The following is a 20,229-nucleotide window of genomic DNA, read 5'->3' as shown; positions in this document are numbered from 1 at the left end:
GAGTTGAAGTTGGGTTGAAATGGGTGCGTGGATTGTGTGATGCTAGGGTTTTTGGGATGTTTACCCAAGGAAGGATAATTATGTCGTTTTAGTGGAGCAGGGGTATGTAATCTGCATGTCCACAAATACAGGTGCGTTTCTTGTTGTGCAATGAAAACTAAGTTATGTATTTTTCACTAAAATAATTTTCACAAAAGAAAAAAAAAGAAAATGAATAATGCATAATGTAGGGCTCCATTTGTTTCGCAAAAAAATGAATGATATGAAAAATATTTTTCTAAAAATAATTATTTTTATTGCTTGAAATAATCAGGTAACGGAAAGTGTTTTTACTATCGGCAACAATCTATGTCTAAATACTTTTATAAGCGACAGGAAAGTTTTTGGTTCATTCATTTTTGTAAACAATCAAAGTAATCATTTTTCTGAAAAATGTTTTCTAAATCATTTTTTTCTTCTCACTATTTCCACCCCTATTTTGGCTAAGACATTCCTTTTTTTCTAAATTAATAACCAAAGTACCGTCCTTTTCTTTAATTTACTGCTTTTTTTTTATCAGGCTAATAAAAAAATGCATTTATTTCTATCACCTCTCTTATCAATTCGTAATATAAATGCCCAATTATACCCAACAAGATATCATCTTATCATTGATTCTATTTTCCGAATATAAATGAAATCATCCATGTCCAACTCCATCAAGATCATAATATTATTTGTATATTCAAAGCACTTTTTGGGCAATTAAAAAACCCTCAATAATTCTAAAGGTCGAGAAATCAATCGGCATAACCCAAGGACACGCAAGCATGAATTAGACAAAAGAATTAGTGTTTTCCTCGAAAAGATAAAATTGTCGAGAAAAAGAAGGACAATCCAATATGGAGTATTCGTCACGTACCCACTGTCAGCACGGTGAGCTACATAATCACTCAAAATAATTTTAAATCACAAAGGTGAAAATACCTCTTCCGAGTACACTGTGTTCCACCGAGTTATTAGTTTCCCACTAAATGACGTTCACCGCGGCCGCGGCACTCCAGCTGGAAATTGGCGAAATGAAGAAATCAACCCCAATTTAGAAATGCACATGATGTACGAACAATCCAATGACCCTCATATGCTTATCCACGTGGATGGCTAAGCAGCCACATATAAGTATTGAACAATTTGTGCACATGTCCAGAGCATGCGAGTCCATCCCATCCATTTCGATCATGGTAAATCGTGGATCCTCCTGTGAAACTCGCATGATTTGATGGAGCAGACGAATGAGCGCACTTGCACCGAGGACATGCTAAACTAGGTGCATGGTCCTCGACAAACAAGGGCTCGAGCGCCGATTGTTTTCTTGCCGAAGCCAACAAAATAGCCCACTTCACAAGAGTTATATGAGTAAATCATTCAGAACTTTAAGTTTTACGGGTAAATCTCTGAATGTGGAAACTTTGTCAAAGGCGTCTTTCATTTAATCGAATGTCTTATAAGCATAACAAGCCAAATCATCCACGAATGTTATATGCACTAAATGCCCGGTAAAGCGTCCTTTGAAATAATTTTTCCGCTATTATTCTAGCTTATGAGTGGGGTTAGGTTAGCTACTTCTGGGAATAAGCTAAAATTCTGTGTTGCCACATAAAAAAAATTATGCAGATGGAGAAAAGGAAACGAGTGAAGTAAAACTCTGCCAATTGCTGGGAGCCCGAATGACAATCTACTCATCCTCACTATCTCCATACTTCCCCGTGAGCTAGAGAGTCGTATTAAGGCAAATAATGGAGGATTGTCCCCCACATCGCGAGAAAAAAAGGCAAAAGTCTCTTTCCAGTTCCTTATATAAGGGTCAATTTTTTTTGCCAATAGTTGGGTGCAACACAGCCTGAGAGAGTGACCCAAAAAAAGAGTAGGAAATGGAGACTCAACTCGATAGAGCACCGCTCCCGCACGGCAAAGGAACCACCTTCCTCCGGACCTGTTTCAATGGCCTCAATGCCTTATCAGGTCCCTCTCTTCTCTCTCTCTCTCTCTCTCTCTCTTGTGCATAACATGTCGAGTGCTAGGTGATCGACATGTTATAAGCTTATCGTCGCACCGTAGTGCCACAGACACCCGTTTGACGACCGGAGGTTGTCCAAAACGACCTCCCTAAGAACTATGCTTAATATGGCACAACATGTTCTGATGAAAAGTTTAGTCAAAGAAATAAAAAAGCGATGAGACTTCCTAGAGTGAATTATAGATGTAGGAAAATTCCTAGTTCTTTTCGCCTTCAGTCGGAATAAATGGCACCGCGATTTTCAGGTGTTGGGATACTGTCGATTCCTTTTGCTCTGTCTCAAGGGGGATGGTTGAGCTTGACGTTTCTCTTCCTAGTGGCAATCCTGTGCTGGTACACGGGGTTACTCCTGCAACGTTGCATGGACGCGAGCCCCCTCATCAAGACCTACCCCGACATCGGCGAACTGGCCTTCGGGCGCAAAGGAAGGGCCGTAATATGCGTCTTCATGTACCTCGAGCTCTATCTGGTCGCGGTCGAGTTCCTCATACTCGAAGGCGACAACCTCGACAAGCTGTTCCCTAACCAAGAGTTCAAGTTGGGCCATTCGAAAATCGGGGGCAGGCAAGGGTTTGTCCTGCTGGCCAGCCTTGTGGTCCTGCCGACGACATGGCTGAGAAGCTTGGGTACTCTCGCCTATTTGTCAGTCGGAGGCGTCTTGGCTTCGATTATATTGGTCCTGTGCGTGTTGTGGGTTGGTGCGGTTGATGGTGTGGGGTTTGACGGAGAAGGGACGCTTCTGAATTGGAGTGGAATACCGACTACCATAAGCTTGTTTGCGTTTTGCTATTGTGGCCATGCAGTGTTTCCCACTCTCTGCAACTCCATGAAAGATCGAAGTCAATTCTCAAAGGTACAAATGTATTCTCTTCCCTATCTCTGCATTACAGTATGCTCTTCCCTTCGCATTGCCTGATGCGCAAGTGCAGGTACTGCTGGTTTGTTTCCTGACGAGCACCGCCACGTACGGGTCGATGGCGGCCCTGGGCTACCTGATGTACGGCGAGCACCTGAAATCCCAAGTGACGCTGAATCTCCCCATCAGGAAGATGAGCTCCAAGATCGCCATCTGCACTACGCTGATCAATCCCCTCACCAAGTACGCAGTCATCATCAACCCGATCGCGACGGCGCTCGAGGAAACCTGCCCCTTGCGCGACAGCCGGCCCATCAGCATGCTGGTCAGGACGGTCATCGTCGTCAGCACGGTCATCGTGGCGCTGGTTATCCCGTTCTTTGGCTACGTGATGGCGTTCACAGGTTCGTTCCTGAGCGTCACGGTGTCCATACTGTTGCCTTGCTTCTGCTATCTCAAGATCGACAGAGGCTTGAAGAAGAGTAGGATAGAGATCGGAGTTATAGTTGGGATCATATTGGTCGGGCTTTTCGTCGGTGTTGTGGGTACTTATTCTTCTTTGAAACAGATTATGGAAAATTTGAGAAAGTGACACGATTTAACTCATTTGAGGAATCGAAAGCTAAAGGCAAGAGAATCGAGAACTTTTCTTTATAAAATTGTGACATTTTTTATTTGAAATTGATATAAGTCGATTAAGTACTTCCAGAGTCATCGGTATCAAACCCTTTAGGTGTGCCCCTATATTTGGGGTGTGGGAAAAAAAATAAGGAAATGCTTGTACTGCCCAAAATTAACGATTCTCATGATAGCCGGTCTAGTTCATAATTCTAATTTATTAAAACTAGTGAGTAGTCTGGTTCCAAGTGTTGAGCTGTCCAACGAGACAGAACTGGTACATATATATAAAAAAAATTTTGTTTTTATATTTTAACTTTTCATATCAAAACCCTAATTTCCTTTCGGTTTCTCACTTCATTCATCCCGCCGCCTTGTCTCCCTATCTCACTTTTGCTCTCGATGGCCTTTGGCCTCATTTATCCCTCTTTCGCTCTCACTTTCGATCACCCCTAGCCTCATCGCTCCCTCTATCACTCTCACTCTCGGTTTCCCCTAGCCTCCAACCTTGTCGCTCGCTCTCAAGTTTCACGCCTCTTCCTAAGTGAAGACATTTCGAAGTGGATTCGATTCTCAAGTGAGTCCATGGAAGCAAAGGAAGTTTTCGGTTCTCACCCCGAAACTGATCACCCTACCTTATTTCTAACTTAGAAAAAAGTACCAATTGCCTCGATTAAATATGAAAAAGGTACTGCTCAAAAAGGAAAAATAGAAAAGAGGAAAAAAAGTCGCATCAAGCTCTCGTAGCTCAGTTGGTTAGAGCACCCGTTTAGTAAGCGGGAGGTCTTGAGTTCGACTCTCAACGAGAGCAACCTTTCTCTGTCTCTTTTTTTATCTTCTTCTCCGATCTGTCTTTTTTCCCAAAAATCTTTATCCATCTGCTTCTCGTTCGTCTTCCACCCACAATCTCCGGCGTCATCTGCTCCGATCATGGCGACGGCTTCGCCTTCACCGTTGAGCACGTCGCATCCACCGAAAGAGGACCCGACCTCGGCCTCTGCACTCTCGGCTCGTCATCACCCGCTCTCGCTCTTACCCAAATGCAACTCCTTGAAGCAGCTCAAGCAAATCCAGGCCTTCGCCTTGAAGACCCATCTCCGGCACGACGCCTCCGTGGTCAACAAGCTCGTCAGTTTCTGCACCCGATGCCCGAACGATGCTTCCATGGCCCACGCCCAGAAGCTGTTCGATGAAATTCCCCACCCCGACATCGCCCTCTTCAACACCATGTTCCGCGGGTACTCCCGCGGGGACGACCCGCTTCGGGCGGTGGCGCTGTTCGTGCGGGTCCTGAGTCTCGGCCTCTTTCCCGATGGTTACAGTTTCCCGTCGCTCCTGAAGGCGTGTGCCGGCGCCAAGGCGTTGGCGGAGGGAGAACAGTTGCACTGTTTCGCCGTCAAGCTCGGGTTGACCCACAATGTCTATGTGCCGCCCACTCTTATAAATATGTACACCGAGTGTGGCGACGTGGATGCTGCTCGAAGGGTCTTCGATAAGATATCTGATCCCTGTGTGGTTACGTATAATTCGATTATAACTGGTTATGCTCGGAGTAGCAGGCCCAACGAGGCGTTAGCGTTGTTTCGAGAAATGCAAGCGAGCAATCTGAGGCCTGATGATGTGACCGTCCTGAGCGTTCTTTCATCTTGTGCATTGTTGGGATCATTAGAGCTCGGGAAATGGGTTCACGAGTATGTGAAGAGGCACGGTTTGGATGAGTACGTGAAGGTGAACACAGCGGTGATAGATATGTTTGCAAAGTGCGGGAGTTTAGAGGATGCGATATCCGTGTTTGAGAGCATGAAGATCAAAGATACACAGGCTTGGTCAGCGATAATCGTGGCCTACGCATCGCATGGACATGGCTCCAGAGCAATATCAATGTTTGAAGAGATGGTAAGGGCTCGAGTATCGCCTGATGATATTACTTTTCTGGGGCTGTTGCATGCTTGCAGCCACACTGGATTGGTTGAGGAAGGGTATAGGTTCTTCTACGATATGAAGAACATATATGGGATTGATCCCGGGATCAAGCATTTTGGATGCATGGTGGACTTGCTGGGACGAGCAGGCCGATTAGATGAGGCTTACAATTTCATACATGAGTTGCCAATTAAGCCCACGCCAATACTATGGCGAACATTGCTGTCTGCTTGTAGCAGCCACAACAACATTGATATGGCGAAGCAGGTCATTCAGAGAATTTTCGAACTAGAGGATACCCATGGTGGGGACTATGTGGTTCTATCAAACATGTGTGCTAGAGCTGGCAAATGGGAGGAGGTCGATTTATTAAGGAAAATGATGAACGAACAAGGGGCGGTTAAAGTTCCTGGCTGTAGCTCCATAGAGGTGGACAATGTAGTGCATGAATTCTTTTCAGGGGATGGAGTTCGTTCTGTTTCAACATCTCTGCGCCACGCACTCGACCAGTTAATTGAAGAGCTGAAGCTGGTGGGGTATGTCCCTGATACTTCTCTAGTCTGTCACGCGAACATGGATGAGAAGGACAAAGAGATCGCCCTTAGATATCACAGCGAGAAATTAGCCATCGCTTTTGGCCTTCTAAATACTCCCCCAGGGACGATGATACGCGTGGTCAAGAATCTCCGAGTGTGCAGGGACTGTCACTCTGCTGCCAAACTCGTTTCTCTGATCTTTAGCAGGCAGATTATTCTTAGAGACATTCAACGGTTCCATCATTTCAAAGACGGAGAGTGCTCTTGTGGCAATTACTGGTAGTTTTACTCCAATGGAGGTTTGATGAATGTCACTCAAGTGTGTGCCTTGTGATATACCACTTGACAAAAGCAAATTTCCCGAGCAGGCAAGGGCATACTGGTGTACATGCCTACCTCAGACACCCGGATTGCTACTCTGCGCTTGCCTTTGCGACTGTTCTTTTTTTGTGGACCGGGATACAGAGGAGCGAATCAAGTTTGTTTTTCGATGCATGGCAAACCGGAGCATCTCTCTCTACTGCAAGAACTCTCCTCTCCTCGAAGGAGATGAATAGATGCGATTGTCGTTCAGAGGCAGGTCTGGTGTGTGTACAAATGACTTGTTAGTGTCAAAAAAGACCAGCCAATTTGGTGGCCAAGTTTGCAATGTGGAAAACCACTCCAAGCAGGTGTGAAAGGGTTTTGCCTACTAAAGACAATACTTCTACAATATATAAAACAGGTCGACCTCACGGTGGTTGGGAGTTTTCGTGCTTCTCTTATTGGTGAAATCAAAATTATTCTGCCATTTGTCGGCGCCTAATTCGACTTCTGTGGAGAGTTAAGGAGATCGGCCAATTCAGTGGCTAGGTTTGCAATGTGGAAACAGCTACTACAAGCGGGTGTGAACGGGTTTTCCCTTTTGAAGAAAATGCTTGGAATGCATAAATCAGATCAGCGTTACGTGTCAGCACCTAATTTGACTTTCATGGAGCTAATCACACCAACGGGTTTGGTCCAAGATTCCTTGACGAAACTGACAGTGGACTGATGAACCCAAATGGATCTCTAAGTCTGAACGCCGCGAAAAGGCCATCATGAGCGCCACTGATTAGGCTCTGTTTTGGTTCCACTGAATTTCTACTACGTTTTCGGACATCAAATGAATGTATTAATGTAGTGTCAATTCCGTGAACAGAGGCCAGATTTCCGAACCTTGCGGGCGTGTTCATTCCATCATATCATCGTTGATGAACAGTAATGAATGCTTCTTCACTTGATGACATAGGAATAGATAAACGAAGAGGCAAAAGCCGACATCGTAAGAATCATGGAGAGATCGTTATACGCTTGACGGGATGCATTAATCATGCCGCGCAGATTTCATTATTAATAAATGAAAAAAGTTTGGCAAGAAATCAGAGCATATGCTTATTGGGATACTCCTACCAAAAACGTCCATCTTGCTTATAAAATCTTGCTTCGTGCCATTCCTGGCATTCATGTCCTAATTCCAATCACGCTTCATCATCATCAACCACCCTCTTGGAGACTCCAGTGAGAGAGAGAGAAAGGGGTGTCCAAGAAGATGAAGTTTCAATGTTCGATTGTGATCAGTCTCCTGTTACTACAGTGCCTAGCGGTCCTCGTTGCATCGCAAAGCTTTGATTTCTTTTACTTCGTCCAGCAGGTGAGTATCAAGTCTCGACTCGAGGTTTCACATTTATTCCTTCTGTCCTAAAGCCGCACTTGTGCTTGTAGAAGCTTATGATTCTGACTGTTACCGACATTTTCTTGTGATGAATAGTGGCCAGGGTCGTACTGCGACACAGAGCGGTCTTGTTGCTATCCGACCACTGGGAAGCCAGCTGCGGATTTCGGAATTCATGGACTCTGGCCTAATCACGATGATGGCTCGTACCCTTCCAACTGCGATCCGAACAGTCCCTTCAACCCATCTGAGGTACGTGCCTAGTGTTCTTGACGATATCGTACCCTTAATTGTTTTCTCGTTGGAACGTGTGAAATTTGCCAGGTAGGTGGAGTTATTAGTTGACACAACCCAATAAGGGCCGTGGATGAACTTAGTCCGGTATTAGTATTAGCTATTTTAAGATGATGATGACTATGCACAATGAAAACCCGAAAAAAGGCGTACAAAAATGCAGTTAACAGGGCAAAAAAATGGTTTTTTCATTCTCTTCCGTTGAAGTGGTGGCTCCTTTTTTATCCTTTCGGATCGACTCTTTACAACCCTAGCAGGGAAAGAACGAAGAGTCTAAGTTAAAGACATCCTAGCAGAAACCGGTTGTGTGACGATCTAGGACTCTTTGTCCATGAATTTGACACAAGGAAAGATCACACATTCCCAGTGACCGCTCTGCTCATTTGGGAGAAAGTATGGCATGGGACGGGTGTGCCTTAGTTCAACAACCAAAGCAATACATTACAAAATTCCAAAACAAACTTCCGTATTTACCCCAGCAATCAAGCGAATGGTTTGGTTTTCCAGATAGCAAATCAGCAAGCATTGCTGTTAATTGATTGTTAACAGAGCTCTGAGATTTCGCATTTGCTCTGTTGTGTATAGGTATCAGACCTGAAAAGTAGCATGCAGAAGAACTGGCCAACACTGGCATGCCCAAGCGGTGACGGCCAGAAGTTCTGGTCGCACGAATGGGAGAAACACGGTACCTGCTCGGAGTCTGTCCTTGATCAACATGCTTACTTCGAGTTGGCTCTCAGCCTCAAACAGAAGGCTAACCTCCTCCAAGCACTGAAAAGCTCAGGTAATCATACGTTTTGTCAAATAGCAACCCAAAAAACTTCTGAATTTAAGAGCCATGAGATGAGGTCGAATTGACCCTAAAAATTAGTGGTCTGTAAAAACCCTTTGCTGTTCTAATTGCTTCTCTGGGTATCACTGGAACAGACCTCTTGATTTCGATGGGTATGGTATGACACGGGTAGTTCTTCCTGATCCGATTTTTCTAACACCAATATGCCATAAGTGACGGAGTCAATGCTTTCACATTACCATTGCGACCTACTTCCTAAAGCGTCAACTCGTCGCTTGATCTCTCCTTGATGTGTAAATTGCAGGAATAACACCGGGAAGCTCATACAGCTTAGAGAGCATAAAGGACGCTATCACGGAAGCAGTAGGGTACACTCCATGGATCGAGTGCAACAAGGACTCGTCTGGGAATTCCCAGCTTTACCAGATTTACCTGTGCGTCGACCCTTCTGGGTCCGATCTAATCAAATGCCCCGTGTTTCCTAAGGGCCCGTGCTCTAAGGAGATTGAGTTCCCTTCTTTCTAGAACTTAAAATATGCGGCTGTACATGGTGTCGTGTTGTGTCGGGCTATAAGCATCTGTTTCCCCGCTTCATTCACACAACTCCATCCGATTCATTCACATGACATTGTCACTGTTATAGCTCAAGCTGCAGAAGCGAGCCTAAGAAGGCCTTTAATAACATTGCTAGTGTAGCCCCTTCAGCAAATGGCCATGTCTACGCTGATTTCCTTGCTGCGGACGTTATGTCATCTGAGCATTGCTTGAACCGAAAAGCTGGAAAGAAACGTAGCGTCTCGTGAACTTTCTCAAGAGGGTCTGGCTTGTATGCAATTGGTTCCTTTTCATCTAAGGACCGTCCACCGTAACCGTAACTAATACAACCACGTATAGGATCCCCACCTGCAAGTTAAGCTCCATTTATTTTGCGAAAAAATAAATTATTTAGAAAATAAGTTTTAAAAAACAACAGTTTGTGTTGCTCAAGATAAATAGTCAATATTAAATATTTTTACTATTAACAATAGTTTATGTCTACATATTTTTGTGGATGATGAAAATATGTAAGCAATACAAGTGATTAGGTGTATTTGTTTCATGGAAAATAAATAATTTAAAAAATATTTTCCTAAAATAATTGTTTCTATCACTTATTAAAATAAATGAACAATAGATATTTTCATCATCAATAAAATGATTTAGATATAAATCGTTGTCGTGATGAAATTAATTTTTATCAATTAATCATTTCAAGTGATCACTTTTAGGAAAATAATTTCCAAATCATACATTTTTGTGAAACGAACAAACATTTAATTCACATTTATTCCTCAATTTGAAAAAGAATCATTAATAATGGTTCCGTTCTTTTGCGGAAAATGAATCATTGGAATAATTTTTTTTTTTAAAAGATCATTTGTATTGTTTATGAAAATGAATTAACAAAAAATATTTTCATCATCCATGAAAAAGTTTAGATATAACTTATTATCGATAATGAAAACATATTTCATTAAGTAATATTATTTTAAATTGTACAAGCGATCGTTTGAATAAATTTTTCAAATCATTGAATTTTCACGAAATAAACAAAGCTTAAGTATAAAAAAAAAAATTGTTGTTAAAAAGATTATCAATTACCTGATTTCATATCATTTGTCGGTAAGTTATCCTCACTTTTATGAAATTACCACTTCTATTTGACAGTTTGCAATTAACCAACTTTTATTTATATTTTACCAACGCATAAGGAGGCAAAGGGATTATGGCAAACACTTGGTGCTATTGGCTACGCCCCTCTCCTTTAAGCCATGACTATAATGAAATCAATGACGGTTATGCATCCAATGGAAAAATATGCACATAGGAATACTTTCGTCCAAGACTTTGTGCTCAAAATATTTGTCTGCTAATTCATAGAGATAGCACATGTCCTCATTCAGCAATTAAGTCTTTATAGAAGAACAATTAGATATGTAGGAACAACTTTTGGAAGCAACACGCAACAAGAAATCGGTGGTTTTATTTGATTCTTAAATGTGTGAAATATGTGTTCGATTGATATGATGACCGTATGATTAAGTCTTCTTAAATGCAATTAACATAAGCAGGGTCTATTTGTTATTCGAAGAAAAAACAAATGATTTGAAACTATTTTCTTGAAGATGGTCACTTGTATCACTCAAACTAATTAGTCAATTGAAAAAAGTTTTCATTGTCGATAACAATTTATGTCTTAATATATTCATGTGTAGTTGATCCGTTCATTTTTATAAGCAACACCAATGATTAGGAAAATTTTCCTAATCCTTCGTTTTCTGCAAACTAACACAAAAAAAAAAAAAAAAGTTGTGATCTTAAAAGCATCGATTCTTTAGATGCAATCAAACTTACATAAGATGTGGAGAAATTATATGGAACGTTTTATGCCACTTTTCAGAGAAGCAAACTAACAACAATTTTCAGTAAAATGATCTCATCTTAGCTGCTTGATATTGCGAAAATATGTGATTGTTCTAATCGGATGCTCCGCTTTTGGGTCAAGGGAGAGTTGATCCGACGTGGAGGGTTTGCAAACGAAAGGGAGGCTTGTTAATTAGGTCTCACGCATAAGATGCAAATATAAAACAACTTTTTGCCGGATTGGGTAATCCAATAGAGAAGTTGATGAATTAAAACAAAAAAAAATCAAATAACCATTGTATTTGACTAAAATGAAAATTGGTAAATGATGACTAGTTGATAACTTGATTGGTGAAAAATCGATATATCGTTAAAATTAATGTCAAGAATTTCATATAAAATTTCATTCATTTAAGACATCTTAAGAGCAGTAAGTAAAATTTAGTAAACAATAGAAAATAAAGTTGGTAATCAAAAGAAAAATGACTTAGTCAGAAACTAACAGGAAAAGATAACCTAAAACTAATTGGGAACTTAATAAGATAAAAGTGAGTAAGTCGCTCAGAGAATATTTGTTACAGTTTCATAGATATTCTCAAGTTTTGGATCTATTAAGGGTGCATTTGGTTGGATTTTTGGGAAAGCCTTTAGGAAAGTTTAAAGGATTTTAAATTAAAAGGGTTTTTCAAAATGCAAATTGTGCTTGTTAAATTGTAATCTGAAAGTCTATTGTGCAATACTAGTTTGAGCAAAATAATGTTTAGAGAAGTTACAATTTTCAGAGCTACATTCATACAGAATTGTTTTGGATTATATATGAGAATCTACGTCGCATTACATATGATACCATCAAGATTATTCTGCCATTTGTCAGCGCCTACTTCAACTTCCGTGGAAAGTTAAGAAGATCAGCCAATTCAGCGGCCAGGTTTGCAATGTAGAAACAACCACAGGCGTGTGTGAACCGGTTTCGCCTGCTGATGACGATGCTTCGAATACATAAATCAGATCAGCGCTCTGTGCCAGCGCCTAGTTTGACTTTCGTGCTGCTATAACACGCCAACGGGTTCAGTCCAAAGATTCCTTGATGAAGATGACACTGAGCTGATGATCCCAGATGAAGCTCTAGTCTGAAAGCTGCGAAATGGCCATCATGAGCACCATGGATAAGGCTTTATTTTGCTTCCACTGAGCTTCTGCCACCTGTTCCGACATTACATGAATATATTGATAGTAGTGTCAATTGTGTGAACAGAGGCCAGATTTCCCGACCTTTCCGGGCGTGTTCATTCCATCGTACCTTTGATGAACAATAGTGATTGCTTCTTCATTGATGACACTGGAATAGATAAATGATGGGGTAAGAGCCGAAATCCTAAGAATCATGGAGACACCTTTACACATTTGACGAGTTGCCTCAATCATGTGGCGGAGAGATTTGACCATTTTAATTTTTTTTTCTGGCGAGAAATCAGAGCATATGCTCTTTCGGATACTCCTAACAAAAACTTTATCTTGTCTATAAAATCTAGCTCCCTTCCATTGCTGGCATTCATGTCCTAATTGCAATCTCACCATTTCATCGTCATCAAGCACCCTCTTTGAGAGAGAGAGAGAGAGAGAGAGAGAGAGAGAGAGAGAGGTGTTGGAGATGACGAAGTTTCAATGTTCAATTGCGATCAGTCTCGTGTTACTACAGTGCCTAGCGGTCCACGTTGCATCGCAGAGCTTTGATTTCTTTTACTTTGTTCAACAAGTGAGCTTTGAGTCTCGACTCGTGATTTCACATTTGTTTAGATCCTATAGTCACACTTATGCCCGTAGAAGCTTATGATTTTGACTGTAACCGACGTTTTCTTGTGATGAATAGTGGCCGGGGTCATACTGCGACACACAGCAGTCTTGTTGCTATCCAACCACTGGGAAGCCAGCGGCGGATTTCGGGATTCATGGGCTTTGGCCTAATTACAATGATGGCTCGTACCCTTCCAACTGCGATTCGAGCAGCCCCTTCAATCCGTCTGAGGTACGTGCCCCCCAGTGTTCTAGACAATATCGTACACTGAATTGTTTTCTTGTTGGAATGTGTGAAATTTGCTAGGAGGGGTGGACTTATTAGTTGACACGACCCAAAAAGGGCCGTGGCTGAACTTACTCCGGTATTAGTACTAGCTATTTCAAGATGATGATAACTATGCACAATGAAAACCCAAACAAAGGCGTACAAAAAATGCTTTTAACAGGACAAGACGATGGTATTTTTAATTCTCTTCTGGTGAAGTGGTAGCTCCTTTTGTGTCCTTTTGGGTGTCGACTCTTTACAACTCTATCAGGGAAAGAACAAAGAAGTAAAGACATCCTAGCAGTAAAAGGTTGCCTGACGATCTAGGACTCTTTGTCCCTGAATTTGACACAAGGAAAGAACCACACATACCCAGTGACCCGTCCTGCTTGTTAGGAGAAAGTATGGCATGCGGCGGGTGTGACGTAGTTCAACAACCAGAGCAATACATTACAAAATTCTAAAACGAACTTCCTTATTTACACCAGCAATCAAGTGAATGGTTTGGTCTTCCAGATAGCAAATCAGCAAGTATTGCTGTTAATTGATTGTAAACAGAGCTCTGAGATTTCGCATTTGCCCTGTTGTTTATAGGTATCAGACCTGAAAAGTAGCATGCAGAATAGCTGGCCAACACTGGCATGCCCAAGCGGCGATGGTGAACAGTTCTGGTCGCACGAATGGGAGAAACACGGTACCTGCTCGGAGTCTGTCCTTGATCAACACGCCTACTTCGAGTCGGCTCTCAGCCTCAAACAGAAGGTTAACCTCCTCCAAGCACTGAAAAGCGCAGGTAATCATATGTTTTGTTACGTGGCAACCCAAAAACTTCTGAATTTAAAAGCCATGAGATGAGGTCGAATTGACCCTAAAACAATAGTGGTCTGCGTAAAAAACCCTCTGCTGTACTAATTCCATTTCTACGTATCATCGGATCAGACCTCTTGATTTTGGTCGGGTCTGGTGCGACACAGCTAGTTCCTTTTGATCCGGTTATTCTAACACCGATATGCCATAAGTGACGGAGTCAATGCTTTCACATGACCACTGCGACCTACTTCCTAAGACGTCAACTCGTCGCTTGATCTCTCCTTGATGTGTCAATTGCAGGAATAACACCAGGAGGTTCATACAGCTTAAAGAGCATAAAGGACGCGATCACGGAAGCAGCAGGGTACACTCCATGGATCGAGTGCAACAAGGACTCATCTGGGAATTACCAGATTTACCAGATTTACCTGTGCGTCGACACTTCTGGGTCCAATCTAATTGAATGCCCCGTGTTTCCTAAGGGCACATGCTCTTCAGAGATCGAGTTCCCTTCTTTCTAGAACTTAAATATATGCCTGTGTGCGGTATTGTGTCGTGTTGTGTCATGTTGGGTTACGAGCTTCTATTTCTTTGCTTCATTCGCATAATTTTTCGGAACGACGTGACTCCATCCTGTTCATTCACATGGTATTGTCACTGTTACAGCTCAAGCTGCAGAAGCGAGCCTAAGAAGGGCTTTTAATAACATGGCTAATGTAGCCTCTTCAGCAAATGGCCATGTCCTTTTTGTTTTCCTTGCTGTTAGACCATATGTCATCTGAGCATCGCTTGAACCGAAATGCCGGAAAGAAACGTGGCGTCTCGCGAACGAAAGAGGTTCTGGGCCGTCTGGCTTGTACGCAATTGGTTCCTTTTGATCTAAGGACCGTCCAACGTAACCATAACAAACACAAATACGTATAGGATCCCCACCTCCAAATTAAACTCCCTTTATTTCACAAAAAAAAAAAAATGAATAATTTAGAAAATAATTAACAAATTAGACCCCCCTTTGTTTCGCCAAGAATAAATAATTTAGAAAAATAATTTTAAAGAAAATGGCTGCTTATATTCCTTGAAATAAATAGTCAATATCAAGATTTTCATAATCAACAACAATTTAAGTTAAAATATTTTTGCGGATGATGAAAATATACATAAGCAATATAAGTGATTAAGTGTGTTTGTTTCATGAAAAATGAATAATTTGAAGAACATTTTCTTAAGAATAATCATTTCTATCACTTACTAAAATAAATGAACAATAGATATTTGCATCGTCGATGAAAGGAATCAAGTATAAATTGTTGTCGCGATGAAAGAATTTTTTATCAATTAAATATTTCAAGCGATCATTTTTAGGAAAATAATTTCCAAATCATTCATTTTTCATGAAATAAATGGACCCTTAGTTCACATTTAATCTTGAATTTGAAAAAGAATCATTAGTAAGGGTTTGTTCATTTCGTGAAAAACGAATGATTCGAATAATAATTTTTCTAAAAAAAGTCAGTTGTATCACTTACAAAAATAAATAAACAAGAAATATTTTCATCACTCACGAAAACATTTAAATATAAGTTGTTGTCGATTATAAAAACATATTTCATTGACTAATATTATTCAAATGATACAAATGATCATTTTGGGAAAATAGTTTCTAAATCATTAAATTTCCATAAAACAAAGGAAGTTTAAGTATAAAAAAAGAATTGTCAATAAAAAGATTATCAATTACTTGATTTCACATCATTTCTCGGTAAGTTTTCCTCACTTTTATGAAATTACCAGCTCTATTTGACAGTTTGCAAATTACCAATTTTTCTTATATTCTACCAACGGATAAGGAGGCAAAGGGATTAAGGCAAAGACTTCGTGCTATAAGCTACACCACTCTCCTTTAAGCTACGACTATAATGATATCAATGACGGTTTATATATCCAAATGTGAAAATATGCACCTCGGAATACTTTCGTCATGGACTTTGTGCTTAAAATATATATCTGCTATATCATAGAGAGCAGCACATATTTTTGTTCTCATCCTGCAATTAATTATTTAAAGAACAATAATTAGATATGTTGGGATAGCTGTTAGAAGTAATATGCAGCAAGAAATCGGTGGTTCATTTGATTCTTAAATGTGTGAAGTGCGTGTTCGATTGATGCAATGACCGTATGAAGTCTTCTTAAATGTGACTAACATAATCAGGATCCGTTTGTTCGGCCAAAAAGATGAAAAAAGTTTTCCTAAAGATAGTTGCTTGTATCGCTTGAAATAATTAGTTAACGAAAAAAGTTTTCATTGTCAACGACAATTTATGTCTAAATATTTTCATGGATAATATAAATATTTTTCATCTGTCTATTTTTATAAATGATACATGCGATTGGAAAAATATTTTCCTAATCATTCATTTTTCGTGAAACAAAAATATGAGCATTGATTCTTTAGATGCAATCAAACTCAGATAGGATCTGGAGAAATTATATCGAACTTTTTATAACACTTCTCAGAGAAGCAAACTAATAATAATTTTCAGTGAAATGATGGCATGTTATCTTAGCTGTTTGATATTGTGAAAATATGCGATTATTCTGATCGGATGCCCCGCTTTTGGGTCAAGGGAAAGTTGGCCGGACGTGGAAGGTTTGCAAACTAAAGGGAGACTTGTTAATTAGGTCTTACGCATAAGATGCAATATAAAACAACTTTTTGCCCGATTAGGCAATCCGACGGAAAAGTTGATAAATTAAAGGAAAAAAAATCAAATAGCCTTGTATCTAATAATGGAAATTGAAAAATCGTAACTAGTTGATAATTCAACAGGAGAAAATTTTACAAATCACTAAAATTGATGTCAAGAATTTCACATAAGTTTCCATTCCTTTAAGACATCTTAAGAAAAGTATGTACAAGTTAGTAAAAGATAAGAAAAGTTGGTAAATAAAAAAAAAAAATGAACCTGGTTGGAAACTAATAAGAATTGACAATCCAAAACTAATTGGTAACTTAATCGGATAAAAGGGAGGAAGTTGCTCTAATTGATATTGGTAGTTGAGCTAGTATATTTAAGGCGGTCCTAACTAATGCAAACAAAGACCGTAAGCAATGAGGAAAGTTGGCAAATAATAAAAAAAATCAAATGTGTTCGTAAATAATTCAAAACAAAGTCGATAACTAATAGAATGCAATCAATTAAAAATTTCATAAAAAATTTATGAGTCTTGCTAATTTAAACTGTACACGTCAACGCGCTCGACTTTGTCTCTATCTATGTGTGAATAACTTCGTGTCTCGATCTAAGTGGGAACCTATCCTTATGCAAAAAACTCAGTTTTCTCGAACATTACACTTATACAAATAGTATTACCTCTGAACTCGGTTTCCTCGAACGCAGCACGTAATTAGATTCCAGCTTATCAGCTAACCCTACCTGCAATACCAAGCCGGGACGCAAGAAGGTGTGGAATCAATTAAGCGCGCCTAAATCATATTTAAAAAATGGGGTTGCAAAGGCATATACCCTACGGCATATCCTGTTCTTGGTCTTACATTATTGCCTATATATACAGTTGTTTAACATTAGACTGTTTCATAAGTTCAAGAGCTCATTTTCTTTTCACAGAACCTTGGGGAGAGAGAGGAGAGAGAGAGAGAGGGAAGGATGAAGGCCAACTTTTCATTTGCGATCATCGTAACAGTCTTGGCAACACAATGTCTGTCTGTTCTTTGTGCTGCGGACGATTTCGACTTTTTCTATTTCGTTCAGCAAGTAAGATAGTCTCAACTTTTTGTGTCTCTCGTGTTGTTTGATTCTTTTCACGTTTTCTCTCTTTCTTGGGTTGATGTTTGATGTCCTGTATGATCTTATGCAGTGGCCAGGGTCGTACTGCGATACAAAGCGTAAGTGCTGCTACCCGAAAACAGGAAAGCCGGCAGCAGATTTCAGCATCCATGGACTGTGGCCTAACTACAATGATGGCACCTACCCTTCTAATTGTAACAATGATAATGCTTTCGAAAAATCTGAGGTAATTATCTTTTTTTCTTGTTTTCCATGACTTGATGCATATACAGTTCTTGAACTTGAATTTAGTCAACCATCTCAATGGATCTGGCAAGAAGAATTTCCTCAACTCAAAACTTTAGCTTGAGACAAAAAATAGGGCAATAATTTTAGGTTTCTAGAGTTGAGGGCATATCATAAAGATGGTGAAGATAATTCCAGGGCAACTAGAAATGAAATATGCATCGTGAAATGAGAGAATTGATGGGACTTTGCAACAAGAAAAAGAATAGGTTTCACCAAATCGAAAGACACTAAATGGGGAAAGCTCGAGCCTAACAATTTTTGATCGTACACTCAACCACTTCATGCTGGATGATTCGATTCACGCCCATGTTCTAAGTAGTGTGATCAGCAATCGTTGTCCGCCGGTCACGCAGGACTAGGAATCGCAAAATACATAACTCTGGATATTGAATGGAAAGGTGAACGCCTATGCAGCTCGTAGATTGATCAACAGAGATCGATCCTTTTGTCATTTGGTCCATCCAGATCTATTATTATACACTTGTCAGGATAAGTTGAAGATTCATACATGGTTGCTAGCTCTAGCGAGTTTCATCTTCACAATAGATCACATAAGTGTATGGAATTGACACAACATGATATTCTCTGATTGGAGTGCATCTGTGCCACATGAAGTCATGAACGGCAGGTCTCTCCCTGCTTATTTGACCGGCATTTGATACTGCTAGTTGGGGCTACTTTTTTCACGAATATTTGATGCACGCAATGATATATGCTGAGTTTAATGAACAAGGAGGACATTGAGAAGTTGACCTTCGATTATATAAAACTCTGTAGTCGCTCGCATCGCATAATACCATGGTGAACTAGAGTTGAAAAGTTCAGTCTGTCGAAATGGATTTGATCGATCACTTTTCTAAACACTAACTCGTAAAATCATACAAAGATGTTAAACCTAACCGACGATGGGAATTAAGTTCTTAAAGAATCAATTTCATAAGCGAGTCTAGTAAATCTAAATATTTTCCTTCATGATATATATATTGAAAAAAGAAAATACAGCCAAGGAACATGTTGATTTTGGGTACTGATGTAGATAATTTGTCCGATGAATTCATGTTGTCTTTGGAAAATGGCACAGATTTCCGATCTGATTGGCAGTTTGGAGAAGAACTGGCCATCGTTGACATGCCCAAGCAGTGACGACACCAAGTTCTGGACACATGAATGGGATAAGCACGGTACTTGCTCCGAGTCTGAACTCGACCAACACGAGTATTTCGAAGCAGCCCTCAAACTCAAAGAGAAAGTGAACCTACTCCAAAATTTAAAAAACGCTGGTAAGGTTTATGAAATTGCGTAGACATTCCTTCTAAGTAACCGAGTCTGTGACTAACGAGAAACCTCTTGTGCAGGAATCAAGCCAAACAACGAGTTTTATAGCATAGACAGCGTGAAAGAAGCAATCAAGGAGGCCATTGGATTCGAACCTGGATTGGAATGCAACAAGGATTCATCAGGCAACAGTCAGATTTATCAGATATTCGTTTGTGTGGACACTTCGGGATCGGAGCTCATTGAATGTCCCGTCTTGCCCAGGGGTAGGTGTGCTTCGCAGGTCCAGTTTCCGTCCTTTTGATCAGGGCACTGATGGACTGATTTGTAGCCAAAGCAAATAATTTTGTCCATCCATCGGACTGACTTGTATCTGCCTTTCTTTCGGAATAGCTGCTTGATTTATTTTCGTGTTGAAGCCGAACCACTGTAATTTACGGATAAAAATGAATATTCTGCTGTATCTTTGAGATGAATTCAATTTATTTTTAACGATTCGAAAGACGACAGTGGCCGAGCTTTCTTTGGAGGAGGAATAGTTCTTCAGGGTCATTCATGTGTTGATATCCATGCCCGTCCGACAAGGCACGCGTGGTCCCAGCTCCATGTTAGTCTTAAATTTTGCAGGGAACTGGGTTGCTTGGCGTTTCGCACAAGATAAAATAATGCACGTCCGATCTAAGAATATTCGGTACAGTTCGTGGGAATCCTCAGGTTTTGGATTTATTAAGTTGGTCGATATCTAGATCTCGCTTTAAGAAAGAGCTCATCTCTACCTTATGTAGTGATAGCTACGGTAATCCCAATCTACCC

General features: G+C 40.4%; 5 protein-coding genes and 1 non-coding gene across 6 annotated transcripts; all 6 read left to right on the top strand.

Moving 5' to 3' along the window:
• Positions 1–1,875: 1,875 nt before the first annotated feature.
• LOC104453948 (amino acid transporter AVT1I) lies at positions 1,876–3,803 on the top strand. The gene is made up of 3 exons (XM_010068608.3): positions 1,876–2,001; positions 2,302–2,909; positions 2,986–3,803. Exons 1-3 carry the CDS (start codon positions 1,911–1,913, stop codon positions 3,502–3,504), a joined length of 1,218 nt encoding a protein of 405 aa, XP_010066910.2. The 5' UTR covers positions 1,876–1,910; the 3' UTR covers positions 3,505–3,803.
• Positions 3,804–4,267: 464 nt separating this feature from the next.
• Positions 4,268–4,341, top strand: TRNAT-AGU. The gene has a single exon. It is a non-coding gene; the product is annotated as a tRNA-Thr (tRNA).
• Positions 4,342–4,349: 8 nt separating this feature from the next.
• On the top strand, positions 4,350–7,185 carry LOC104453947 (pentatricopeptide repeat-containing protein At2g02980, chloroplastic). Its single transcript, XM_010068607.3, has one exon. It carries the CDS (start codon positions 4,461–4,463, stop codon positions 6,270–6,272), a length of 1,812 nt encoding a protein of 603 aa, XP_010066909.2. The 5' UTR covers positions 4,350–4,460; the 3' UTR covers positions 6,273–7,185.
• A 135-nt stretch (positions 7,186–7,320) lies between these two features.
• LOC104453946 (ribonuclease 1) lies at positions 7,321–9,508 on the top strand. Its single transcript, XM_010068606.3, has 4 exons — positions 7,321–7,661; positions 7,779–7,934; positions 8,562–8,760; positions 9,074–9,508. Exons 1-4 carry the CDS (start codon positions 7,560–7,562, stop codon positions 9,292–9,294), a joined length of 678 nt encoding a protein of 225 aa, XP_010066908.1. The 5' UTR covers positions 7,321–7,559; the 3' UTR covers positions 9,295–9,508.
• A 3,108-nt stretch (positions 9,509–12,616) lies between these two features.
• Positions 12,617–14,777, top strand: LOC104453945 (ribonuclease 1). The gene is made up of 4 exons (XM_010068605.3): positions 12,617–12,928; positions 13,043–13,198; positions 13,829–14,027; positions 14,345–14,777. The coding sequence occupies exons 1-4, from the start codon at positions 12,824–12,826 to the stop codon at positions 14,563–14,565; spliced, it is 681 nt and encodes a 226-aa protein (XP_010066907.2). The 5' UTR covers positions 12,617–12,823; the 3' UTR covers positions 14,566–14,777.
• A 2,875-nt stretch (positions 14,778–17,652) lies between these two features.
• Positions 17,653–19,909, top strand: LOC104453944 (ribonuclease 3). Its single transcript, XM_010068604.3, has 4 exons — positions 17,653–17,820; positions 17,924–18,079; positions 19,223–19,421; positions 19,497–19,909. The coding sequence occupies exons 1-4, from the start codon at positions 17,713–17,715 to the stop codon at positions 19,718–19,720; spliced, it is 687 nt and encodes a 228-aa protein (XP_010066906.1). The 5' UTR covers positions 17,653–17,712; the 3' UTR covers positions 19,721–19,909.
• Positions 19,910–20,229: the final 320 nt, after the last annotated feature.

This window comes from Eucalyptus grandis, chromosome 7 (genome assembly GCF_016545825.1).
Source record: "Eucalyptus grandis isolate ANBG69807.140 chromosome 7, ASM1654582v1, whole genome shotgun sequence".
In the NCBI taxonomy this organism is placed as follows: Eukaryota; Viridiplantae; Streptophyta; class Magnoliopsida; order Myrtales; family Myrtaceae; genus Eucalyptus; species Eucalyptus grandis.
Note: the sequence above shows the minus strand (reverse complement) of the source record. Positions and strands in the feature narration are given on the sequence as shown.

Coding starts and splice junctions, on each gene's coding strand:
- LOC104453948 (XM_010068608.3), top strand. CDS start 1,911: ATGGAGACTCAACTCGATAGAGCACCGCTCCCGCACGGCAAAGGAACC. Junction 2,002..2,301: donor TGGCCTCAATGCCTTATCAG/GTCCCTCTCTTC, acceptor CGCGATTTTCAG/GTGTTGGGATACTGTCGATT. Junction 2,910..2,985: donor ATCGAAGTCAATTCTCAAAG/GTACAAATGTAT, acceptor GCGCAAGTGCAG/GTACTGCTGGTTTGTTTCCT.
- LOC104453947 (XM_010068607.3), top strand. CDS start 4,461: ATGGCGACGGCTTCGCCTTCACCGTTGAGCACGTCGCATCCACCGAAA.
- LOC104453946 (XM_010068606.3), top strand. CDS start 7,560: ATGAAGTTTCAATGTTCGATTGTGATCAGTCTCCTGTTACTACAGTGC. Junction 7,662..7,778: donor TCTTTTACTTCGTCCAGCAG/GTGAGTATCAAG, acceptor TGTGATGAATAG/TGGCCAGGGTCGTACTGCGA. Junction 8,761..9,073: donor CCAAGCACTGAAAAGCTCAG/GTAATCATACGT, acceptor TGTAAATTGCAG/GAATAACACCGGGAAGCTCA.
- LOC104453945 (XM_010068605.3), top strand. CDS start 12,824: ATGACGAAGTTTCAATGTTCAATTGCGATCAGTCTCGTGTTACTACAG. Junction 12,929..13,042: donor TCTTTTACTTTGTTCAACAA/GTGAGCTTTGAG, acceptor TGTGATGAATAG/TGGCCGGGGTCATACTGCGA. Junction 14,028..14,344: donor CCAAGCACTGAAAAGCGCAG/GTAATCATATGT, acceptor TGTCAATTGCAG/GAATAACACCAGGAGGTTCA.
- LOC104453944 (XM_010068604.3), top strand. CDS start 17,713: ATGAAGGCCAACTTTTCATTTGCGATCATCGTAACAGTCTTGGCAACA. Junction 18,080..19,222: donor ATGCTTTCGAAAAATCTGAG/GTAATTATCTTT, acceptor AAAATGGCACAG/ATTTCCGATCTGATTGGCAG. Junction 19,422..19,496: donor CCAAAATTTAAAAAACGCTG/GTAAGGTTTATG, acceptor CCTCTTGTGCAG/GAATCAAGCCAAACAACGAG.